Below are 25,806 nucleotides of genomic sequence, written 5' to 3' on the forward strand. Positions count from 1 at the left end.
TAATTATTTTCCTATGTTCTTGACAGATGTTCTACTACATAAATGTTCTATTAGTTTCAGCAGGAAGCTCTTAAAAAAAATCCTCACATGCCAGCCATTTTAAGTATATACTTATACCCATTTACTTTTTCTTTTAAAAAATTACATTCTACCATCATTTAGAACGAGACAAAATACAGAAAGTGTATTACAAAGTAAGAACTTTTGAGGCCTGGGATGTCTAATAATTAGACAACATTAAAAAGAAATGCTAAGGAAAAAAAAAACCTTGCAGCTGATTAAAAATGTTGCATAACCAGTATGATCAACATCTAATCAATATAGTCAACATACAATCACATAATTATTACTCTATTTACTAAACTAACATTAAGCAAAAAGTTCTACAACGTATTACATCCTTTTTTAATTTTTTGAAATGAAACATTAAAAGTTCTTACCTAAAGCTTTTATAAGGAGTGATAATTTCAAAAGACTGCTTTGTGCTCCGGTCCACCTGTTTTACATTGGCCACATTCAGAGGGATTACAGTAATACCAAACCCAGTCTTAAAATCCTGGAAGCAGTGACAAAAAAAAAATGGTGGTGGAGGACGTGGTTAGATTTCATCCTTCAAGGATAAAACAGTTAAACAAGAAGCTTTCTAACCACATTATCTAGTATACATACTGTTCACAACATGTAATTTTTTCCTCCTTTTAATTAAGGACAGTTAAAAATACGCACCAGATTATATCCTACATTACTGTTCCACTTACGTGATTCCTGCACTTGCCAGTGGGAAGAGAAGTTGTGTTAGTCTGAGTCAGTTGGAAGGTATGGCAGGGTAGTACCTCAGAGCCTAAGTGGTTCAAAGCAGCATAAAGCTGTCACAGGCAACAACCTATTTTGTCAGATACTACTGAAGAAGGCTGTTGCCTATGATAGCTCATACCTCTCTGAATCCGTTTGTTTCTAAAGGAGCCACCCTGCCATATCTTCTGCCTACTGATACTAGTGCAATTAAATTAATTACAATTGGGGGAAATGGTTCTTTCAGTTCTGAACAAGACAGCAGCAATCTAAGAAAAGCTATGTTTTCACACAAGGCCAAAAATTGGATTAAAACGTGCTTCATTTCTTCCCTAAAAATCTTTATAAAGAGAAAGAGAGAGTTTTAATATATATTTAATAGGTAAATTTTCTGTTTTAGAAAAATAGATATTACCTATTTTTACAATAGAATGATACAACAAAGTTTAAAAACTACAGTTGTTAAACATTCATCATTTCTATGAGACTGATATGAATTTGGGAAAGTAAGTTCACCTCTCCACATTCTAAATTCCCAATCTATAAACTAAGGTGCAGATAGTCCTCAGGCTTGCAACGCAATTTGTCCCTGAAAACTGTGTCTTAAGTCAAAACATTGAAACTTGGAACCAATTTTCCCATAAGAAACAATTTTATAAATGGGAGATCCAGAACAAAGGTCCAATACTGTTTTTCACCAAAAAAACCCTTAAATTTTGTATTCAATCAATTATAGATTGGTAATATAGCTACATTAATGTATTTATATTGTAAATAGCAATCTTATTGATTTGGAAGGACTTCTTTGAGGTGACTTTGCTGGACTTTTTGAAGGGCACTTGGTTGAACTTTTTGAAGGGTTCTTGGCTGGAGTCTTCTCAGGAGTCTTGGCTGCACGTTTTCCTGACATCTTGTCTGCTTTCTTGAAGAAAGTGTCCAAGGAAGTTTGAACAGATGTTCCCCAGGGAGATGGGCAATGCAGCGAACTTTTCGCCAGCATCGCGTCATGTCAGATCAAGAGTTGTCAAGTCAAAACTGACATCATAAATTTGAAACAGGGTGTCAATTTATAAATGTTGCGAGTGCAAAACGTTGCAACTCAAAACGTTGTAAGTCAAGGACCGCCTATATGTGGTGTTCCTTTGAAAGGTGCTTTGGAAGAACAGCATTCTACAACAGCCAATAACACTGTTGCGGCTAGGATATTAGAGATGCTAAGCATGTGATGCTTCTATTAAAGACAATATGAGTCTTTAATGCAAGTTGAGTGCCTAATCTCACTTAGAAAATAGCACACTGATATTCATCAGTTTGAGCATTCATCTAATCCACTCCCTGTGGCTGTATTTCATCTCCCACAATCCATCACATTCCCTTCTTTCAATTACATGAAGTTACGCATCAGGCTATATTATGGTAGTGTAGTACAGTTGGGAATATAAACCTATAGACAAAACTAGAACACAAAGAGCAAACTACAGCTCCCACAAGACTTTCCTCAACTCTGTTTCAAATGAAAACAGCTGGGTAAAAAAATCTGTAAATAGATTTATCTTTAATTGTTTAGTTGAAAACCCAAATTATAATAAAAACAATTTAGGTGAAAAATATTCAACTAGCCCTTTTCAGGTGCTTTCATAACAACAATTATACTTGAAACTGAGGGACAACTCTGATATTGTTTCATAGTAGCTAGGGTAAGGAGGGACCTGAACAGATCATCTAGCCTGATGCCCTGCCACAGGCAGGAATGAATGCTGGGTTCACAAGACCCCAGACAGGTGATCGTCCAACCTCCTCTTGAATGTTGCTCCCTACCCATTCTAGCTGCTGTCAGAATTTCCTTGAAATAAAATTACTAGGTATTTGGAATGCTAAAATGAATGGCATAACACATTAATGCTGAAGGTGATAACATTAATGCAGTTCCAGGAAATGGTATTAGGATTTTTACCACTGCATTCCCACTGGCAAGCAAAATATTTTTAAACACAACATTGACCAATTAGCTGAAAATGAATAGGAAATATAAAATACGTTTATAATCACAAATCATTTATTGATAATTGCTTCTCTGCAGGATGCAAGATATCTGCACCTTACTGATACCTGGTCAGAAAACAGAGTATAGGATCCACCTTTTAAGACAGGAGTATGGAACACTGTGCTACTGTTCTTCTTAAAAGTGTCTGTACACAGAGTAGGACAACCTGATTACGTTTTCCAGCTAGACTTGACAACACACAAAACACAAATCCTTCCTTAAAATATTTTTTAACTTTTTTAACAGGTCTCATGTCATCCGATATTAAAGTATTCAAACTTGGGATTTCAGCAAAAAAGCAAATTATTTCAATTTTGTTTCTTCTATTTCCTCCCTTGCTTTTTAAATGTTTTTACTTTTCTTCTGCTTTTATACTATGCCTCTAACAGACTCAGTTTTATCCCTCTCCTCCCTCCTCCACCATTTTCAACCTCCCTGATCTTCTCTGATCCTGCTTTTCTTTTAAAAAAAATCAATTACTTTGATCCCAAAATATTTACTCTAGATATGTCAGGACCTTTGAAAGACCTCTATGAAGCATACACAGCGACTAATTCATCCTCTCTGATCAACTCTATGAATAGAGTGGGAAGTATGATTACCCCTGAACATGGACTTAACAGCATATTATATAACAATAAAGCATTCTTTAAGTCAGGCTTTACAGGTAAGAGAAAAAAAATAATGATACACACATTAAAAAGAGAAAAAAAACAGAGGTAGCCTGAGCCTGAAAAATATTCAACTTTGATCAATGCTGGCTGTGGTATTTTAAATCACATGGGTAAACAAGAAGAAAAGACAACCAATAGGAACCACAGCCATCATTTCTTTAAATTTTAAAATACTAACTAAATGAATGCTCCAATTACTTATTTATAAAAATTCCAGAAATGGCAGGGACATGAACACAACTGTTGAACAACTACACCTTAAGAACTGTGTATAATTAAATAAGAAAAATAAGATTTAGGGGATATAATAGCTCCAAAGTCCAGGCAGGAGATTGCTGCATTTTCCCTGTTTCCTACAGATAAGGAGCAGATACTAAGGGGGTGGGGAAATAGGATGGGGGAAGAGGGAACAAAAAACAAAATAAAAAAGCTACACCTCTCCATATAGCTCTTCCTCTTCCCATAACTTTATACACCAAGGGCCTTGGTAGAGGTTACATTTACAGCATGCTTAACAAGTTAATTGAGCCATAAATACTAACCCTGTCACAAGTTCAGCCAATTAACTGTGCGTTAGAATAAAAATTGCAAAACTGTTGACAGCAATAGCATGTAACCTATCATTATGAACGGTCTCTGTACCTGAGAGCTGACAGGTTGCCAACATAACACCCATCTTCAAAAAGGATTCAAGAGGTGAGACCAGTGATCCCCACCCCCCGCCAAGTGCCATCACTGGCAAGCTGGTAGAATCTATAATAAAGAATTAAATCAGCAATCATACGGACGACTATTACATGCCAAGGAAGAGTCAGCATGTTTTTTGTAAAGGGAAATCCTGCCTTGATCTGCTCAGTCCAGCAGTCTCAGACCTGCAGACTCCCTCTGCCTGAAGAAGGGTGACTTCCTCCGAAAGCTTGCTAAGAACTTTTTTCCAACTACTCAGTTGGTCTAATAAAAGATATCACATCTACTCAAAGAACCTTGCCTACCAGATGATACCAAGTTATTTTGCACAGTCAATTCCTAAGATGACAAGAAGAAGCTGCAGAAAGAGCTTGCCAAGCTAAGTGAATAGGCAAAAAAAATGACTGATGAACTTTAATGGCACGTGTGGAAATATAATCTCAATTATACGTACATAATGCTAGGCTCTAAACTAGCTGTTAGGACTCAGGAAAGAGATCTCAGTCATTCTAAGTAGTTCTCTTAAAAGATCATGTCAACATGCAGTAACGATTTTTTTAAAAAAACTATTAAAATAATGGGTATCATTAGGAAGGGAATAGAAAACAGAACTGAAAACATGCCACTATACACATCCATGGTATGCCCACATCTTGAATACTGTGTGCAGTGCTAGCCCCACATCTCAAAAAAGATGTAATAGAATTACAGAAGGTACAGAGAAGGGTGACCAGAATGATCAGGAGTATGAAGCAGCTGTCATACAAGGAGACTGTAAAAAAGGCTAGGACTTTTCAGTTTGGAAAAAAGAAGAGGGAAGACGGAGGTCTATAAAATCATAAAGGCTGTGACAAAGTGAATAAGATATTCAACAAGTGCTAGTATTCTGAGACTAGGAGGCACCCAATGATAGCAGGAAACAAGTTTAAAACTAACAAAAGAAAGTACTTTATGATGCAGCATATGTTTAACATGTAAATTCATTGCCACAGGAGATTGTAGACGCAAAAGGTATAGCCAGGTTCAAAAAGTGATTAGACAAATTCATGGACAATAGATCTATTAGTAGATATTAAACAGGACAACACCCCTTCCTGTTAGGGTAGCTTGTCATATTTTAAGCTTTAAAGCAGCACCTGTTTATAGACTGGTGAATTATAGTATGGTTTAAAGTTTTCTTTCTTTTATATTCAGCCTAAAGTTCTGTATAGCCTGACTGTTAACTGAACTTTTCATTTTGCTGGTGTTTGCAATATCAGCTGGCCTTGTGCAATATCAGCTTATGGCCTTAAGTTTGCTCACATGGTGTTTCTTTCCTTTTTCTATCTCTGTAAGAAGTTTTTCTAACACAACATAGTAATGGTCTTGTTATTAGCTCAAATAAACTGAACGTGGCACTAACCAGTTGAATCAGAGGGATGAAATGATGGATGTGTTAATGAAAGGCGATAAAGGAGACCAATAGACAATGCTCAAAGTAAGACACTGGAAAAAGGCCAAATTAAGAGTTGTGCTCGTAATGGGTCTGTTGAACAAAGGAATATGTGGGCAGAATAAAATATAGATAATATGCTGACTGCAGAGAGACCAATCCGAAATCAAGGACTCAAAGGAGTCAAGTTACAGAAAAGCATAACAGGGGGAAGCAAAATAGTTAACTGTGTCATCATCATCATAATTTTCATCATAAATCCAGCTTTCAACACCCTTCTGGATTGTCCCAGCTAACGACACACCCTTTGCTTCAGGAACGGAGTGGTCATCTTTCTGGGATTGGATGAGATCATTGTAATAAGTGTTTTTCTCTCTCTGAATATAGAAACTTCTAAGAAAATACTTGTACTAATAAAGTTAGACTTTGATTTTAGGACAGTTGACTTGTCCGTGTTCTTATTTCACATTCCATTTAAGGTTTAATTGTGCTTTAATGATCCCTAAGCACTATCTGCTGGTCAGTGGCACGAACATCCCTGCCTACTCTGGCCCGCCACTGCAGCAGTGAGGGGGAAGCGCCCAGCAGACTCAGCTCAGGTCCCTGCTGGTGGGACAGGGAGGAAGGAATAAAACCTCCCTCTGGCCAAACCCCCACCCCTGCCTGTCCCTGCTCAGTTGGGGGGCAGAGGGGCAGGACCAGCCCTGCTTGGCTGGAGCAGAGAGCCCAGCCCAAAGAACAAGCTGGGATGCTGGGGGACTCTGGTTCAAGTTAAATAAGGAAGGGGTCTGGGACAGACACTGCATAAACTAGTTTGACCCAAATCAGTGAAGTCTGATACTACATTCAACCAGGTTCATCTCAAACTGGTTTCAGACATTTTGAAACTGGTTTATGTAAAATCCAGATGTAAAACCATGCTGGGACAAGAAATGTAATAATACAACAATAACTACACTCCACAAGAGAACCAGAAACATTCCTGATTCTTATACCTGCACCTCCTGAAATGTAATACATCTCATCCAGTGAGATTTATGGCACATCATAACCTGCCTGCCATCTGAGAACCACAGGTAACCTGTCTGCATTTTACCAGCTACATTCTATCAGCAGCTCAACATTCCTCCCTGTGCCCCCCACCCCCAACACTTACCTGTCTCGCATCTGTTGTCTCCCATTCCTTCTGATCCTCACTGCCACCCATTTGCAGTTTCACAGACCTGCATTTTGCATATTGGCTTCTATTCTACCATGAAGAACATAACACCACCAGACTTTCTCTATGCCTAAAGAAGGGTGTTTGTGCCTGAAAGCTTGCAAAGAACAATTTTTTCCATTGAGTTGGTCTAATAAAAGATATCACTTTTACCCAAAGAACCTTGTCTGCCTATGTCCTAAGACCATCATGGCTATAACCAACACCCCACTCTATATGGTACCTGTATGGAGCTTCATAAGCGACACATGTGCTGGAATCTAATTTTCAAAGTTCAGAAATTTGTGCTTCCTGGAATGCATTTCTGTTCTGTTTCAGTAATAGGAACATGAATTGGTATAGAAAGGGAGAAAAAATGTGCCCTCTTGGAAAAAAGGTATATTTGTTAATTTTAAGTACAAGAGGACAACCAAGCAGTAGTCCAAATGAACTGACAGCAATGACCAAGAATTATCTCACTGGACTAAGAACTGATTTACCTTATGAAAGCTCTGTGTTTAGGATAGATTAAACAATATGCTAGAATGTCTAAACAAGAGAAAAGAGAGTTTAGGATGTTTTTTAAAAAAAACTGAGAAAACATTGTTCCTCAAGTCTATATATGTTTATATAAAACTTAAGTAGATGTTTGCATAGAAAATAAAAGTTTTTTTTTTTTTTAAATAGAATATTGAAGTTATGTAGAGGATACAACAAAAGAACAAAATATTTTCAATACAACACTCAATTGCATGCGCTTTTAACAGGAAAAGGAAATTAATTATGGCTAAGTAGAAACATTCAAAAAGCCCAACCATGGCAGAAGTTACACACTTTACTCTAAGCACCCTAGGTTAGTTCAGGAGTGAACAGAACACTAGTTTGCCCTTCAGTGTGGGAGCAGGTTGGGCATGCTCCCACATGCCTCCCAGTTGGCTGCCAGAGAATCCCAGGTGCAGCCAGCAGCCAACCAGTCCTGACTAGCCAGCATGGCCCCTCACCCCAGCCCTGCCTCCTGCCAGCTGCAACTGGTGGGGGTGGAGGGAGGGAAGGGAAGGAAAGTGGATCCCTCCCAGCTGTGTTGGCTCAGGCCATGCCATCTGAGAGGGGTAGCCAGAGAGGGGAGACGGGGGTAAAAGCCCCTGCCTAATGGACCTGGCCACACACCCACATTCACAGATGCCAGCATTCCCCTCTGCCCCTTGCCTCGCTGCTGCTGACAGCTGGTCAGAGGCAGGACATGTGGCTAGGGACAGAGAGGGCAGAGTTTCAGAGGGCTGCCTTGCAATGTGGGTTAGTGGGGATCTGCAAAGCAGCCTGGGCTGATGGCAAAAAGCAACTTAACTTGAGTCAGGAGAGGATCTGGTACAGAAGTTCAATAAAACTACTCTACCCTAAATTGCTTGTATCTGATCCAGGTCTTAAACTTGATTCTGCCTTTTTAAACCAGTCTGTGTGCTCTGAATTTACGTTCTGTTACAAGTATAGACCAGTTTCTAGTTACTTATACCAGTGTAATGTCTGTACCTGATTTAAGAGAATAAGAGAATACCAGCGTAGTATAGGCAAAAGTTACAATTCTGCAAACCTGGTTGGTACATGCAAAACATTAACTTCTTTATTGTGATATCTTGGTTAGGAATTAAGTGCAAAAAGTTAGTCTTATACCTTATGAACTATTAACCACATTTCACATTTGCAGAAACAGAAGAGTTTTAAAAGGCAAACATTAACAACACTGCACCTACATTTATATATATATATTTCAGAGAGCTGTGAAGCATCTGCAACTCTCAATAAAAAGGCTTGAAAGATTAACCTAATTGCTTTGCCTGACCTCATGCATGAAGCTTACAGCAATCTGTGAATAGAGGCTGAGGCTTGCAGTTCCAAATTAATTTTATGCTTTACCCACAAAGACATTCTCTTATCAGATGAGGTACAATCATACACAGACTTACATTTCATTGTCTTCAATTTAGTATTTCTACTCAGACTAGTCCCCTTTCCAGACACAACCTTGCCCGAGCTCTAGATCAATTGCCTGTACTTCCCTAAGCTTTCCTAGTGGTTCTATAATAATTTTTTTTTAAATTTATGAACAGTTTTGAGCTGGTATACACCATTTTTCCATGAGGAAAAGAGAATTTCTATAGGGTATGATCTACTGAAAAAGACTTTATGCAAATTAACCAGCAAGGAAGGAACAAATAATCAACCAACCAAAGTGCATACACCTATCACTGTTTCTTTACGCTGTATGAAAATAATCCCAAAATTTTATTGAAACTTGTTAAGTAACTGAACTTGATTATTTTAACATTAAAAATATTGGGTCATCATTTTGCCTTTTCTGGAGACTTGGAGGAAAAGCAGCAATTGCACTGGAAACCAAGTATCAACTTTTCCAAGAGAGTTTTCTCTTGTTCAGTTCTACTTTTTCAGTCCTGCCAAAAATGGGTCTAGATTTATGATATCATTGTACCCAGTTTTCTTTCCTTATCCAGAAAAATATACCATTTTTAATGTTTTTTTTAAATCAGTCAGTAGCTCCAGAAGTATGATCTTGCATGTTTCCTTGGATCTACATTTGCTTTTTTGGAACCACTCATGAAATTTACTTTGGGCCAGTTATCATAAGGTTTTTAGAATTTACAGTAAAGGCTCCCTTCTGAAAACTTGAAAGTACCTTAGCAATTTAATCTGATTTAGGCTTTCCCCCCCATACTAATCCCATTTAAGTCTTTTCCAGCAGTCAAATTATTTCAAATAGATTAAAGGCTAGTAACTGGACTACTTCAAATAAGGCAATCATAACTCTTTTTTTTTTTTTCCCTTAAGAGTACGTAGCTTAGTATTTTCAGTTGGATAGGAAAGCTCATTTGTCACATAAAGACTGAAAAAATGTTTTCATATTAATAGAAAACTGAGATATACTTATGTATCAGAGTATAAGAAATATACTTGACTAGCAGTGCAGAAATAGTTTTGATTTAATTAAATTCTTCCTATAAGCTTATATTGATTTCTCTCCATTTAAATACCCTTTGTTTTAGTCTTTCCAGTTCTCTTTCATCAGGCTTTCCACAACTTTAAAGATGTATAACCCTGGATTTCATACCTCAGCCTAAAATCTTTTTATAATAGATTTTTGGTGAAGTCCACATACAATGTATTGATATAAAAAGCATCATGGGTAAAACATATGCACATTTTCTTATACCCCCGTTTTTTAAGAAGTTTTCAAATGTTAGTATAGCACATTGTATATAATTACACAGAAGTGGCAATTTTTAGAGAACATTAAGGTTACAAAGACCAGACCTCCAAAATTTGGAAGTGCCAGAATTAAACTAATTCAGCTCCTTGTGCATGGGAGAATTAGGATACAATCTTTCAACTCCTTAATCAGCAAATATTGTTATACACAGACATTCCCTCGCCTGTATGCCCCACTCAGCATACAGGATGGACCTGCTCGGGGGACAAAACTTAGCTGGGTAACGAAGGAAGCAATTATCTGAAGAACCAATACCCGATTAGTTGGAAAGTATGGAGGCAGAAAATTTGAGGGGCAAGAACGAGTGTTCCACAGGATCATAACTGAATTCTGTTCTGACATCCATCTCCATGGTATTTCAGTCGCATCATTTAAAGCAGAACTTTTCACAGATGGTGACCAATCCTGCTGCCTGACTTCTGCACTGGTAGTCTTTTATTGTCACACAGTTGCTTCAGATAGCTTCTAAGTCCATGCTACCTAGGCATCAGTAACGGGGAAATGAAGGATTGGATTGGGAAAGGCAGGCTCAGTGTCTGGATATGCCTATATTCTGCTTGATCCTACCTGGAGCACATAAGAACTGCAAGCACAGAAAAAAAGTCCCACATCCTTGGCTGAAGCATGATCCATACAAAGAGCAAACAAACAATATTCAGGGAAATTAACTGTGAAGCTTGAGCAAGGAAAAGAGATCTGAAAACATAGCCTCTCTCTCAGAAATAGGTAAAAATGTTTTGGCCGAAATTTAAAAAAAAAAACAAAAAAAAAATCTACCTAACAGAAACTTTCTGCCCAAATGGTTAAAAGATTCAAAGATATAAACAACTGAACAGAGGTTCATATAACGAAAGGTTCCTGGCAGGCTCATTAAATAGCATCATCTGTAGCACCACTATAAGCAGCACCAACTATAGTAAGACAAAGTACAGCTGTGGAATTGGATGATCATACATATTGGTACTTGTGCATAAATAAGAATTAACCTGAACAACACAGCACTATGTGATACACACACACACACGTATCACAAAGCCCAATTATGTGTCCAGCTTTAATAAAAAAAAGGGAGGGAAACGGAGGGGGGAAGAGGGGTAGAGGGAGAGAAATCAAATCAAGTGAAAGTCTCTAACTTAATATAAAATGTCCAGGATAGGCACCTAATTCTTTTAATTCCATTCTGTCTACCACAACAGTAGCATATACCTTTAAGCACTGAATTATTTGGAAAGCAACTACTTAAAATTATTTGCAACTATTTGGAAAGCAATCTACTTAAAGCAATGATCAATAGATCCATTTGCCTCCCATGCAAAGCAAGGGGGGGGGGGGGGAGGGAGAGCCACATATAACAAATCATAACAATCCAGGTCTATTAACAAACATTTCATATATGATTATCTCTGCTTAGTGTTTTAAGTTTCAACTTGTTCTTCAGGAATAAAAAGATAAGACTCCTGTTTTAGTGTAGTACAAAGAAGAATGAAAAGATTGAAGAAACAACAACATCATAATAATTAACATGATCCATAAAAGTTCACAAGCCCTGTATTCCAAGAAAACACAGCTCTGACTAAAAACTCTGGGAACCTAAAAAAAAAAAGACACCATAGGTGTGGGTATACATGCTAAAATTCAGACATACAGAGTTTCTGAATGTTGTTTATTCCAGATAACTGAATAAATAGGACAGAAAAGGATAAAAAGGATTCAGTAAAAACAAGCAGCTTCATGAAGGCCCACTGCCTTTTTTTACTCTTAAATATTTTTAAAAGAATTAAAATGCTGCATTAAAATAGAAATAATTGCATTGCTTGCATGTAAGCAAAATCAAAAGTCTTACACTCCCTCTCCCCCTCCCCCTTTCCAGCATGCAGAGGCATCAGGCAGACCTGCCCACTCTCCAGAAGCTTTATACCCACAGTGGGCAATTATCCACTGTGAGCTGTCATGGAACAGATCAACACCTTCCCCCACCCCTACAACAGGTCACTGGAACTCCTAAGTGGCTCTGCTCCACATTCAGCCAGGCAAATGGGATGGGATGAGATGGGAACGGACAAGACAGTAGGCAGATGACAGCATGGGGCCAGAGCCTGGGGCAGAAATGTGATCCGTTCCCTGCACGCCCCTGTGGAAGATGCCAGTTCCGTGGGCAAGGGCAGGGGGAAAGCAGATTGCCATTTTGGCCAGGACCCCAATCCCATGCTGTCACCGCCCCAATTCTGGGGTCTGCATGGAGACCAGCTGGGACCCAACACAGGCAGGGTGCATGGCTAGGCAGATGAAATGGGTTCATGGGCAGGCAAGAAGTGGTGTCTGGGAGCAGGACAAGTGGGTGGGGCTGGGCCAGGGCCAGGGCTGTGACTGGGTCTTGGGGTTGTGATAACATGGGCCAGGAGCCAAGGCAGAGCCGTGACCTGCTCCCTGCACATCCCTGCCCAAAGAATGGTGCCTGCTGCAAGGGCATGTGGGGAGAGAATCATGGCTCTGCCCAGGAGTTGGCCACCCCATCAACGCTTCGCAATCACAGCCCTTCCCACCTGTACTTCTGCCAGATGCCACTCCCTGCTCTCCTGCAGCCGCATCCCATCTGCCCCACCATGCAGCCTGCCTGCGCAGGTCCTGGCCGGGCTCCATGGAGACCCCGCCTGCCTGCCCACCCTCTCTGTCTGGCATCCCACTTTGACAGGCCGGGGTGCCTGGGCAGCAGTGGCTAGAGATGGGCAGCAGGGGGTAGCAGTGGCACTGACAGCAATGGCAAAGACTGGTAGCAGCAGCAGGAAGTAGCTGCTACCACCGGGGAAGCTGGGAAACAAGTCTGGGTGCCAAATCACCCCAGCCCTGCTGCACACCTTGGGGCAGTGAGACCAGCTGCACATGCCACAGTCCAGGATGCCCCCGACACCAAGGCCAGGAAGAGCCCAGGGATGTGGCATAGGCCAAACAAAAATCGCTTGGCCCACAAGCCATATTTTGTGCATCCCTGCTCTGTACCCTAACCACTGAACTACTGCTCCACCTGCTGTGGGAGCACTTGATGAACCTGGCTCTCTTATCAACCGCAGCCCCAGCCGGTGGTTCCCCAGTTAAGGTGGCAGTGTATGCCAGTGTTGTAACTGTTTTTGTTAGCAGCAAGTGTGATGTCCAGTCCCTGATTCAGATTCAGCAGACCTACAAGCACGCCTCCTCAGACCATATCTACTGGAGTCAAAAGTGTCCCTAGCTTTACCTTGCAGCACGGGACAGTGAGTCTCACCTCCAAAAGTCTCCTTGCTTGTCCAATCACACATCATCAAGCTGACCCACCCCTTTAACTCAGTTTGCCTGGCTCTCAGCCAAAGCCTAGGCTTTGCACCTCTTGGCTAAAATGAAAGCTGCCTTCATGGGGGATGTATTTGCCATCCTAGAAGACACCTCTGCACAAGAGAAGCCTTCCCCTATAGCACCTTACAAGACAAATCCTCACTATCATTGCCTTCTTCTCTGGCTGTGAACAGCAGTGAGAGTGACAGGCCTGGCAGCCCAGTGTCCGTCCCTACAACAAGAACAGTTGTGGAATTTGCTTTGAGATCCTATCTGGGAAGGCACCGTACACTTTGCCAGACAAGGTGCACCATGCTTGTGTCTTTGCCACCTGCCCTGACATGACTTGGAGATGGCACATAGTAGCAGCAATACCAGAGCAAGCCACCTCGCCTGGTGCACTGTGTACATACTACCTATCACCAAGAAAACTGATGATCTCCAGTGGTGGTTGCTGCATGGGGCCCTGGCCATGGGCACCTTTTGTCCACCACTTAAATCCATCAGTGTCAGCAGCCTGCCCTTTATGCAAGAAGATGAAGAAGGATCTCTTCCATGCCTTCCTGGACTGCCCCCAGCTGCAGCCACTCTTTGCTACCCTTAGGTTCCTCTTTGTAAGGCTCCTGCCCTGCCACCTGTATAACTAGTTTAGTTGCACTGAATGCAATAAGCAGGGCCATCTAAGCCCCAGCTCCTCCCCACTGATTGGTTCTGGGGCTGCTTTCAAGGAAATCCTCTAGCAAATGAGCCCTGCTGCACAATTTACTGGTCTCAGTCCTTGCACAGCTCCTGTCCCAGTAAGTACTCTGGCAAAAGTTCCTTTGCCTTCCTGACTCCCCGATTTCTGGTCAACACTCGAACTCACTTTTTGGACTTTTGTTTGACCTCAGCTTGTTCCTTACCTCTGATTCACAATCATTTTGGCATGACATCTGGACTTTGGTTGGGCTTCAGCTTGCTTCCTGACCTCTAATCCCTGGTTAGTCCTCCAGTTCAGTGTTTGGACTCAATTTCAGCCTTTCGTCAGCGGCGGCAGTCCCTCAAAAATCGAGGATGACATCCATCAGGCTTAATGGGTCCTGAGATGACTGGATGCACACGTTCTTTGGCAATGGGGGCATGTTGTTGCATGGTGGAGCGAGATTCAAAGCCCCGGGTTGGTCTCCATCTCCTTCCTCTGCCGCCGCTGTTCTGCCTCAGTATCAAGTTGTTGGGTTTCAAAGTGGTACGTGCCTTGGTGGACCAGGTAGCACCACGCCGAATGGTTAGCAGCTTGCTCCTCCCAGCCATTGGTGTTAATGCCTCCATGCTTGAGGGAGACCTTATGTGGCTCTTTGTACCACTTCCTTTGGATGCCCCTTGAGTGTTGGCCAACAGAGAGCTGGAAGAGAACCTGGAGAGGGAGGTGGTTCTTGGACATCTGGATGCAATGGCCCATCCACTGGAGTTGATTTCTGAAGAGCAAGGCTTAGATGCTGGTGGGCACAGCTTCATGGAGGACTTTCGCGCTGGTCTGGCGGTCCTCCCATTTGATCCCCAGGATTTGACACAAGCACCGCTGGTGAAAGCTCTCAAGGGTCTTGATGTGGTGTTGGTAGATGTTCCAGGCTTCACTGCAGTAGAGGAGGGTGGTCAGTCTTAGAAACCAGAACTTTCGTTGACTTCGGAAGATCTCTATTTTCAAAGACACATTGTCACAGCTTGAAGGTGTTGGCACTGATGCAGTTGACCTGGTGCTGGACTTCTTCATTGATGGTAGTCCATGAAAAGAGGTGGCTGCCAAGATATGGGAAGTGCTCCACATACTCCAGAGACTCCTCATCTACATAGATAGCACAAGGGATGTTCAGCTGGCCTGGGAGGGGTTGGTGGAGAACCTTCATCTTAGTAACATTCAAGCACTGGCCAAGTCTCTTACACGAAGCAGTGAAGAGATCTAGGGTCGCTTGCACATCCTGTACAGAGTGAGCCATCACGCAGCAATCATCCGCAACTGAAGGTCATGGATGCCCTTGGTGGTGAGTTTCATTTTTGCCCAGAAGTGCCCAAGATTGAAAAGCTTCCCGTCCAGTCTATACTGGCTACAGACGCCAGATGGTAGATCATCTTGGATGATGACGGTCAGGTAGATGGTGAACAGAGTGGGGGTGATCACGCAACCTTATTTGACCCCAGTCTGGATGCGAAAGGCATTGGTTTCAGATCTTCCACTCAGGATGGTGGCAGTCATATTGTCATGCAGGAGTCTCAACATGGTGCCAAACTTCAGCAGGCAATCAAGGTGTTGGAGGATGGTCTGCAGAGCTTAATGATTTACGGGATCGAACGCGTTGGTCAGAACAATGAAAGCGAGCAACAGTCCTTGATTTTGCTCCTGACATTTTTCTTGGCTCTGCCTGGCAACGAAAACCATGACTGCAGTGCCCCGGGATGGTCGGAAGCCGCACTGGGTTTCTGGAAGGATCTCCTAGATGATGGAACAAAGGCAGTTTAGGACCATGTGGGCTTATCCACAATGGACAGGAGGGAAATCCCACTGTAGTTTCCAGAGTCAGATTTTGTTCTCCTTCTTGTAGATGGTCATGAAAGTCGTATTCTTGAGATCCCCAGGGATGTTCTTTTTGTCCCAACAGTGGAGGATAAGCTGGTGGAGTAGTGATATGAGCTGCAAGCTGCCAGCATGGTACACCTCTGCAGGTATACCATCTGGCCCACAGGCTTTGTTGGCCTTCATCTGTTGGATGGCCACTTCAGCTCTCCGATGGTTGGTAGATCACCAAGGGAATCCACCACAGGGTGCTGCAAGATGGCCTGGAGGGTCTCCTCCAATATGCTGGACTCCCAGTTACAGAGGAGTTTGAAATACTCTTTCCAATGAAGTCACATGGGATCACCATTCTTGAGGAGCCAGGAGCTGTCCTATGATCGGAGGTTTTGTCCAATGGAGTGGGGTCCGTAGATTGTCACGGTAACCTGGAAAAAGTTACGCATGTTATGCTGGTCAGCGTAGCCCTGGATCACACACGCCTTCTCCACCCACCAGTTGTTCTTCATGTCACAGAAGCCTTCAACTGGTGGTATACTGCTGTCTTTCGCCAAGTTCATGGATGGCTTTGCCAGGCAATGAAGGCTGCATGCTTCTGCTCAAGGAGATCACGAATCTGACTGTCAGTGGCATCGAACCAGTCCTGGTTCCTTTGTGATGCGAACCCAATAGTCTGGGCACAGGTATTTTGGACAGCAGACTCGAGGTGCTCCCAGTGTACCTGGATGGAGATGTCATCAGCAGTAGGGACTTGGTCCAGTGCTCTATACAGCTGGGCCTGGAACTCCTCCCGCTGTCCAGGGTCCTTCTGAGCTACGATGTTCAGCTGTCTCCCGGCAGCCTTCTTGGTCTTCTGGTGTCTTGGTGCCAGGTGGATTTTCACCACCGAGTGCACAAGTTGGCTGTCCATCCAGCAGTCTTCAGACCCCTTCACAGCCCTCGTGACGAGCACATCCCTCAGGTTTCTATTTCAAATGATGATGCAGTCCAAGAGATGCCAGTGCTCTTACCTCAGATGCCTCCACGTAGCCTTAAGCCAGTTTTTCTGGTGGAAGGCATTGGCCTTCCCCATGCCATTCTTGCTGATGGTTCCGCTCCAGTTTTTGTGGTCATGTCCAACCCAGGCATTGAAGTCACCCAGGAGAATGACCCTGTCATCCTTGGGGATGAAAACAAAGGCACTGTCAATATCATAGTAGAACCTTTCCTTGACTTCCTCATCAGAATCAAGAGTCAGAGCATATGCACTGATGACAGTGGCACATTGGTTTTGGCTGAGGTACAGGCAAAGTGTCATCAGCCTTTCATTGACACCTGAAGGGAGCTCAGGGAGCACATCAGTGATTTTGTTCCTGACAGCGAAACCGACTCTGTGGATACGGGGGTCACGGTCTGGTATTCCGTTCCAGAAGGTGTACCCTCTGCTGACCTCCCTCAGCTGTCCCTCTCCGGTGAGCCAGGTTTCACTGAGAGCAGCAACGTCAATATTATCCACCTTTTCTAGCTCCCTCCCCATTGAGGTGAACAGAGGGTATGCTAAAAAGGGCTCCTCAGTCACGAACGCAGCTGCTGAAGGACACCCCTGTCCCGACACACATGCCCAACAACCATTGTGCATCCACCACCTGCGTGCAGATAATTGGCTGGAGGCCTCCAGGTATCATAGGCCTGCCCCCATCGCCAAGCATCCAGCGCCACAAGACTTTTGGATAGTGCCAATCCTCCAGCACTACAGGGCTGATGGAAACCTGCATGTGGCATGATTAGGGTGGGGACTCTGGTACACAGCTGGGTCTACATGGTCTTGGCAGCTGGTGGCCAGGTTTAGTGGCATGATGAACCACGATGACTGGGGCTGCTTCTCCATTGCAGCCTTCTTCCACCTTCACAGCCTTGGGGCCATACCCTTCCTCTGCCTGTTCTGCCACTGGGGACTTCTTGGATCATTCTTTGTCTGGAACCTCCCCCTTGACCTTACCACCATGGGTACCCCTACCAAGAGCAGAGCTCCATATGGCATTGCTCTTGGGGTCATTGGAACATGCAAGCCTCTCTACCACAATAAGGTAATGATCCTCAGAGAGTGTTCAGCCTTTATCCCGAATTGGAATCCAAGTTACCCGCAGTTGTTCCCAACACACAGTTCATCCCTGCAATCCCACCAGTCCTCACTTCTAGCTCTACTAACTAAGCTCGATGCCCTTGGAAACCCTAACACTCTGCGGCACGCTAAACTTGGACTTCTCCAAGACTGCATACATCTTTCTCTATCCTGTACTGACAGGCCAAGGTGAGCATGATCTGCCTGGCCAATTTCCTGCTGGGCCAAGTCAAGATGGTAACTCTGAAAAGCCATAGAAACTGGCTCGCAGGAGTTGGCCCCAATGACATCCTCCAACTCTTCCACTTTCTGGTACAGGCACACGTCACATTTGAATGTGGACACTTTGACTTGCAACAAAAGACATGGACCAGTTTGTTGTGCTAGGGCATCAAAGGGGCAGTCTGGCAAGGTGGAAGACATACAGCTGGTCCTACATATGTAACCCTATGAGGGACAGGAGGGAGGGGAGTTTCAATCACCAGTGGTGATTGAAATCAGAATCACAAGGTGTTTTTTGCAACTGATAAGTTTTTCATGTTCTGACCCTGGGAGGGCCATATACCTTTGCACTGTCACCATCTGTTTCTAATATTTTTATAATAAAGCTCTAAAAAAATCCACCCCCCTCCACCCCCCTCCAAATTAAAAGCTATCACTAACTTTTACAAAATGTAGTCTGGAATTTAGTAAAGTGACCCTAAAGTGGACTGAATATGAAGCTTCCTGAAAAGTCACAGACTGATGCAATTCTGCTATATGATTCAACAAACATTTAATCTAAAGAGCAAGAAAAGAAGGTTGAAAAAACTATAAAAATCAGAGGATACCACTGTTTCTAGACATTTCAGCCATGCTTTCTCCCTCTCATTTTGTACTCTCAACCAGGCATTATGAAAATAAACAGCTTAACATCATTTGGGTACCATGAATAAGAAACAGATCCGCATTTCAAAGCAGATTGATGGCACACTGAACACCAAATTGTCTCACTATCTTCTCAAGCACTCTCAGAAAACATTGAGCAGAAAGGGAGATAAAATAGATCTTCATGGCACCCCACATGAGAGAGACATTGGTGCAGATGAACAATTCCAATTTGTACAATTATTGTAATTCCTTTTCAGCAGGGCTTCTTTGCAGCATGTGCTTGTTCAGGATTCAGCAGCATGTTAGCTAATGGGTCTTAGCAACTGTGATCATATTATGCCTGCCCTGTGTTCTTTACATTAGGCTGCCTGCAAAGTCATACAAGCAGCAAGGTGGTTTTGAGGCACAAAATGTGTTTAGTATCTATTCCAGTTATTAAGTTGGTCCAATAAGAGATAATGAATTTACCCAAAGCCAAGATGACACCCTCCTCCCCCAGTAATTTGAGTCCATACATCGAAAATTTATACATTTGTTATAATTCTCCATGTAGAGAATCTAATGTACTGGGGGGTTATTTTAAATTTGTCACCACCACCACCCCCCCGCCCCTTGCCCTCTGATACTTGTCTCCCCCAGCCACTTGTCCTCCCTGCTACCTGCACCCCTATATGGATGCCTCCACGTGGTACCTGCACCCCTGCCCCTGACACTTGACCTACCAGCTGCCTATCCACCTCTTCCACTGCTGGTTATCCCCAGCCATGACTGCAGTCCCAGACTGGGGCACAGAGCCCAGGGTGGCTCTGGCCCCTAGCCGGCCAGGTAGCAGTGGTTATGCTGGTAGCAGCCTCAGGTTGTAGTTGAAGTCAGAGTTGGAGCTGGAGCCATTGATGTTGCTGCTTCCTGGCCAGGTGGGAGCCAGAGGTTAAGCAGTAGCAGAGGAAGGGGCAAGTGAGGGAATGGAGGCAACTGAGGCACACAGTAGCTGAAGCTCCAACTTTGACTGAGTCCAGGCTGGAGCCTCAGCAGCTACTGCCTGGTTCCCCTTCTTTCTCCCCACTTTGTACTTGAATCCAAGACAAGTGACATTTTTCCTTGCTTCTCAGCTATTCTGCCAGGGAGAGGAGGCAGGGAACACAGGGCAAGAATCAGGAAGCAGAGCTCTGATACTTGGTAAAACACCTTGAACATCTCCCTCACATGCAAGGAAACTTAAAATTGTAATAGTAATAACTTTTAACAATGTCTCTATGTGGACGTCTTGCTCTTGAAAGCTTATCTAAAATGGCAACTAGAATTCTGTATGGTATCTTTGTCAAGCTTGTTCTCTGGACACCAACAGAACCATACTATTTCATTCTTTTCTAAATTCTGACCTTACACAATTTTGCTCCTGAAGCTCTAATTATTTGATTATCAGGGCCACCTTAGGAATTTCAAGCCAAGGCAAAACTGCTAGTGAAGCCAGTGGCAACTTTCAATAAGGATACCTGAATAACACTGTAAAGGTAAAATAACATTTTGAAATAAACTATATCTGCATCATAGATTACAGACTACACCTTGCACAACAATGGTTGGATGGAACGGAAGACTCATTACATGAAGAAAAAAAAAACAAAACCCAACAGTACCCATTTTCCTGATGAAATAATTATCTAAAGGTATTAATCAAAAGAGCTTTAAACCATTTGTACAGCAGTGTCATGCTACTGAGCTAGAATATTGTTTAGTAAGCACAACTTTTGCTCACTTATTACAGTGAGAAAGGTTTCAAGTATTTCAGTATACTTTTGTTTTTTTAAACAGAAACTGGTTATATAATTGAGTCATTTTTCCACTGTTAGAAAAAAATGAAAGTACACTTTCTAACTGTCATAGTTCACAAATAAATAACTATAGCTACCCACTTCCTTCAGTTATATATTTACTCACAACCACAACATATCTTTCAGTAAGACAATTTCCTCAAATTTTAGTTTCTGCTGTAAATGTAAATCTGTAAATATCCTTGGAGATTCAGAAACACCTACAATAGAAAACAGAATGTGCATATTCTGGGAGAGCATATTCAACTTTTCTTTTCAAGGACATCACATTACACACACACACACACACACACACACACACATATGCATACACTACACACACTCTCTTTATATTTAATCCTATTTGGATAGTACTTGTAATTAAATGGATACTGGTAAAATGACAGAAGCATATATCCATTTAATTGCAGGTACTATCCAAATAGGATTAAATATAATGAAAGTGTGTGTATATGTACGCATGCGTGTGCGTGTATAATGTGATGTCCTTGAAAAGAAAAGTTATATCTATATAGATATATAGATCTATACAGATACCTATCTATCTATCTATAGATTAGTGGTTGGACAGACAAGTATCATGGGGCAAGGGGGGAAGTGACAAATTTAAAATAACTGCCTAGTAATTAGATTCTGTACATGGAAAATTATAAGAAATTTATAAATTTGGGAGTGGGGGGGTCATCTTGGATTTGGGTAAATACAGTATCTCTTATTTGAACAAGTGAATAACTAGAATAGATACTAGACAAACTTCGTGCCTCAAAACCACCTGCCTTCTTGTATGACTTTGCAGGCAGCCTAATGTAAAGAACACAGGACAGGCACACACACAAACACACATGTGCATCCATATATACAATGGATACTGGTAAAGGATAGATGCATATATATTCATATGATACTTGATAAAAGTAAAGTATACTAAAAAGGAAAAATGCACTGATAACCTACTGCCCCTCTCCCCTTTACATTTTGGGTTTTTAAGCCTACAATCATCATACATTTTTGTAACCTTGTGTTTTTACACCACAGAGAGTGTCCTTAAATAATATGATTGTGACTATTGTTACTTAAATAAAAAAGAAAGACATGCCTGCCTATATTTAAGCCATGAAATATGACCATATTTACCTACTTTGATACTTGACAATTGTATCTGTAATAGTAAGAGCTTTGCTAATGCTAATAGCAAGAGTTCTGCATGCTGATTCCATAGTAGGCTAGCGAAATGACACATAGCCTCCTGCTCGGTAAGTGTGACCAAACCATGAACCTAGATAGTAGAATATTGTAATACAGTAGAATGTAGTAAACACCAGGTGTGTTAGATCACAACTCATCCCCAAATTCTTAGCTTGAGATAACCAAATCCCTAGCTCGAAATAACATTATTTACTCCAGACTATATAAGCTGTACGTTCTTGAGTTACAATGAGTTCCTCAGCATTGGCAAAAGTTCTGACTTGCGCGGAGCCCCAGCGCAGGCTATTGCATCCCCAGGATCGAGACACTCCAGAGCCAAAAGAACTATGTGGAGTGGCAGCTGCTGCCTAAGGCCGATGTGAAGTGACCGTCCTCTCTGCTCTGTCCTATTGCCTGCCTCTGCGAGTATCCTTAAATAAAGCTTTGCAAAAGTGAAAACAACCATGAGTATGTCCTTTGTTCAAGCGCGAGAACTCTTCTGAACCCAGTAGTGCATTCTAAGACAGTATCACATAACTTTGTTGACAAAAAACACTCTAAAAGTTAAAATGCTTGTTGAATCTCTTAGTCCAATCTACATAATAGAGGTGATACTGCCCCTCTACGTGGCATTGGTCAGACTGCAGTTGAAGTACTACATCCAGTTTTGGGCGCCGTACTTCAAGAAGGATGTTGATACATTCAAGAGGGTCCAAAGGAGGGCCACTTGTATGGCTAGGGGCTTACAGGACAAGTCCTATGAGGAGAGACAGAGGGACCTGGACCTCTTCTGCTTCCACAAGAGAAGGCCGAGAGGTGATCTTGTGGCTGCCTACAAATTCATTAGGGGGAATGCAGCAAGGGATCGGAGATGCTCTGTTCACCAGGGCGCCTCTTGGGGTAACAAGAAACAATGGTCACAAGCTGACAGAGAGCAGATTTAAGCTAGATATCAGGAAAAACTTCTTCATGGTAAAGGTGGCCAAATTTGGATTGGGCTTCCAAGGGGAGTGGTGCTCTCCCCTACCTTGGGGATCTTTAAGAGAAGGCTGGATAGGCATCTGCCTGGGGTCATCCGACCCCAGCACTCTTTCCTGCCTGGGTAGGAGGTTGGACTTGATGATCTGTTGAGGTCCCTTCCAACCCTATCATCTATGAATCTATCAATCTCTAAGGTGGGCATCCTATCAATGTCACAACCAGGAAATCCTTGAGAGAGCGAGTGCCTTGTCAATCTACAGAAAGTAAGTTAAGAAAACCATACTCTTGGTTATTGGCTTCCTACGTTGACAATATGAACACTGGTTTATATTGTTTTCTATCAGAACAGAGAAACATAAAAAGAAGGACAAGATAATTGAGGTGGATTAAAAGAAGGAAGACAGAAGAGAGAGAAAAGTAAAAGGTAGCTCTTCCAGAAAGCTTCTGTCAGGCTGCAGCCTCCAATGTAGGATCTCAGCCTGCCCAGATCAGCTGCTTTTCTTGGTCTGTCATTTCTCCAGCTGACCATTCAGGCTCAGCGCAGGTGGCCAGAAACCTCCATCTAGGCCTAGCCACCCATCCACTCCCTGCCAGAGTGGCCAGCCATAGTCAGCTGACACCTCCCTCCCATATAAACCCCTGACCCACAGCAGGAAGCATCAGACTGTAAGGATCAACCCCCACCCAGACTGCCTCATTGTTACTTGAGGCTTATGCCTCTGCCTATTCTCTTTTGGCTTCTTAGATTGGCTTGTTCCTTGACTTCATGCTCTGCCTGATCCTTCAGCTTCCTGACCTGGCTTATCCCTCCTAGACCATGTTCTTGGCTGACTTTCCTGACTTAGCTCACCTCTGACTCTGTGTTCTGCCTTCAGTTCCAGGCTCAGTTCAGCCTCAGTCCCAGCCTGCAGACTGACCTCCTGACTTCTGGCTCCAGTCCATTACTGAAGTCTGTTCACTCTACCTGATCCTGGTTGGTATCTCAAACCCCAAGCGAATACTGGACATGGCCACCCACCACCCTGCATGGCAGCTTCTGACAGAATCTCCAGTCTATAGTGTTGCATACAGTTGCTGTCTCCACAATTACATCTTAATGCAGATGATAATGCCTATGTTAATACATTTTTTTAAAATGCTATGGCCAAAAATGCTCAAGCCCTTAACTGTCAACCATCTATAATGTAAAGGCCTAAATTTGGCTCCTAAAAACAGTCCAGATCAAAAGGCAGTGGTTCTGCTCAAGTTCCAGGTATATGGCAAAGGTTGCACCTGAATGTCACAATATAAACTAAAAGGAACCTTTATGTTAATACCAGATGAAGTTAGAAATAAGGTTCAAGTCTACCCATATCAGACACCAAGTGGTTGACAACTGAAAATTATTTAATCCAGTTGATACTGGGTTCATTTGCCACTAGAGGAGGAACTAACAAAAAAGATCATATGGAACAGAAATATCCAATGAACACAAGCTTACTCATACTCTCTAACAGTGATTCTCAACCAAGGTGCCTTTCAAGGGTAAAGGGTGCTACGCACAATATTAACACTGGTCAGGTGTGCGCACACCTATCCAAGATTGACAAGATAAAAGTAGAGACTTCAATTAAAATGGAATCCATAACATCAAAAACTTTCTGACCTGCCACAGTCTTTCCAAGTTCTTTGCAATGGAGGAATTGCTCTATTATTTTTTCATCATCAAAAATGAGTGAAAACTAAGAGCTAGCATTTTTGAAGGGGGTTTCTTTGTAAGTTTAGCCCTGAAGCATAAGATGCTATTATTTCTTTTTTATCTACAATAGTACAACATGTTTTTTTAAATCAAAACCCTCACTCGGAAAAAAAAAATTCTCTTCTGTAGGGAACTAGTCTGTAGCTAGAATTCCACAATCTAACTCTGGGTGAAGCAGAATTCACCTTAATTGTTCTACACTTATCTGCTGTTATTATCACCAAGCTTCTTGTCATATTGTGAACAGGAATAAAAGAAGGGTTTATAGGACATGGAATAAGACAGAAAAGTATGCCCATAGAAATGTAATTATTCCACCTGTCTCCTAGATTCCTTTTACTTCTGCTTTCGCTGGGGGGGGAGGGAGGGAGGACAACATTAAAGCTTGCTAATTTGAATTTTAAAAGAATACAGAAAAGCAGAATTGCCAATAGCAATATTAATCTGCTTCAGTGAACATTGTATGTGGTGCTTTTGATCACTAGTTAGGACCTATTTTAAAGGCATTAATATATATTAGGTAATGCAGCTAAGGAAAATTTAACTTTGGCTTTTTGCAACTTTTCCTATTTACTTCCTTAAAGTACTATTAATGTTGTTTTTACATTTAATGCACTTGAAATTGTTTTCAATAATACCATATTGCACTTGTGCCAAAATGACTCAAGGTGCTTTACAAAGCTCTGTAATTAATAAAGTAATACGCTCTATGGTGCCAGCTTGCTGACAGCAAAGGAGAAGCTGGTAAAGTCTTCTGCTTTGATTTAGAGAGTCAAACCGTGTCATCACTCTGACCTCTCTGGACATCAAACAAACAGACTGAAGCAAAAAAACTACCCTTCGCATCATCCTTAGGTATTACTCAGAAAAACAGAAATGCTGACATCCACCGGGGCTTGATGCACAAAGATTCATCATATGCAAGAAAAAGTTAGGTGAGACCTGGGAATGTTTACATGTATGAAGAGCATCTTAGACAAGCCTTAAAACTTATGAAACCATACCAAAATAAACTACGTAAATCATCCCATTTCAGAATATCCGACAGCAGCATTGTCCTTTTTACACATACAACAAAAATGCTACAATGATTTTGGGATAAATTATTTTAAAAGAGTCTTTCTATATATAAAAAGTACCG

The 25,806-nt window shown here is 42.2% G+C and overlaps 1 protein-coding gene across 3 annotated transcripts in view; it reads right to left on the bottom strand.

Annotated features, from left to right (window-relative positions):
* The window catches only part of ARAP2 (ArfGAP with RhoGAP domain, ankyrin repeat and PH domain 2), a 233,428-nt gene that overhangs the window by 129,430 nt on the left and 78,192 nt on the right, over positions 1 to 25,806 (bottom strand). For all 3 annotated transcript variants that reach the window (XM_019480415.2, XM_019480405.2, XM_014594961.3), the window contains exon 10: positions 441 to 556. In XM_019480415.2, the coding sequence (XP_019335960.2) occupies positions 441 to 556 (116 nt within the window). The remainder of the gene's footprint in view (positions 1 to 440; positions 557 to 25,806) is intronic.

The sequence above is a fragment of the Alligator mississippiensis genome, chromosome 2 (genome assembly GCF_030867095.1).
Source record: "Alligator mississippiensis isolate rAllMis1 chromosome 2, rAllMis1, whole genome shotgun sequence".
NCBI classification, from domain to species: Eukaryota; Metazoa; Chordata; order Crocodylia; family Alligatoridae; genus Alligator; species Alligator mississippiensis.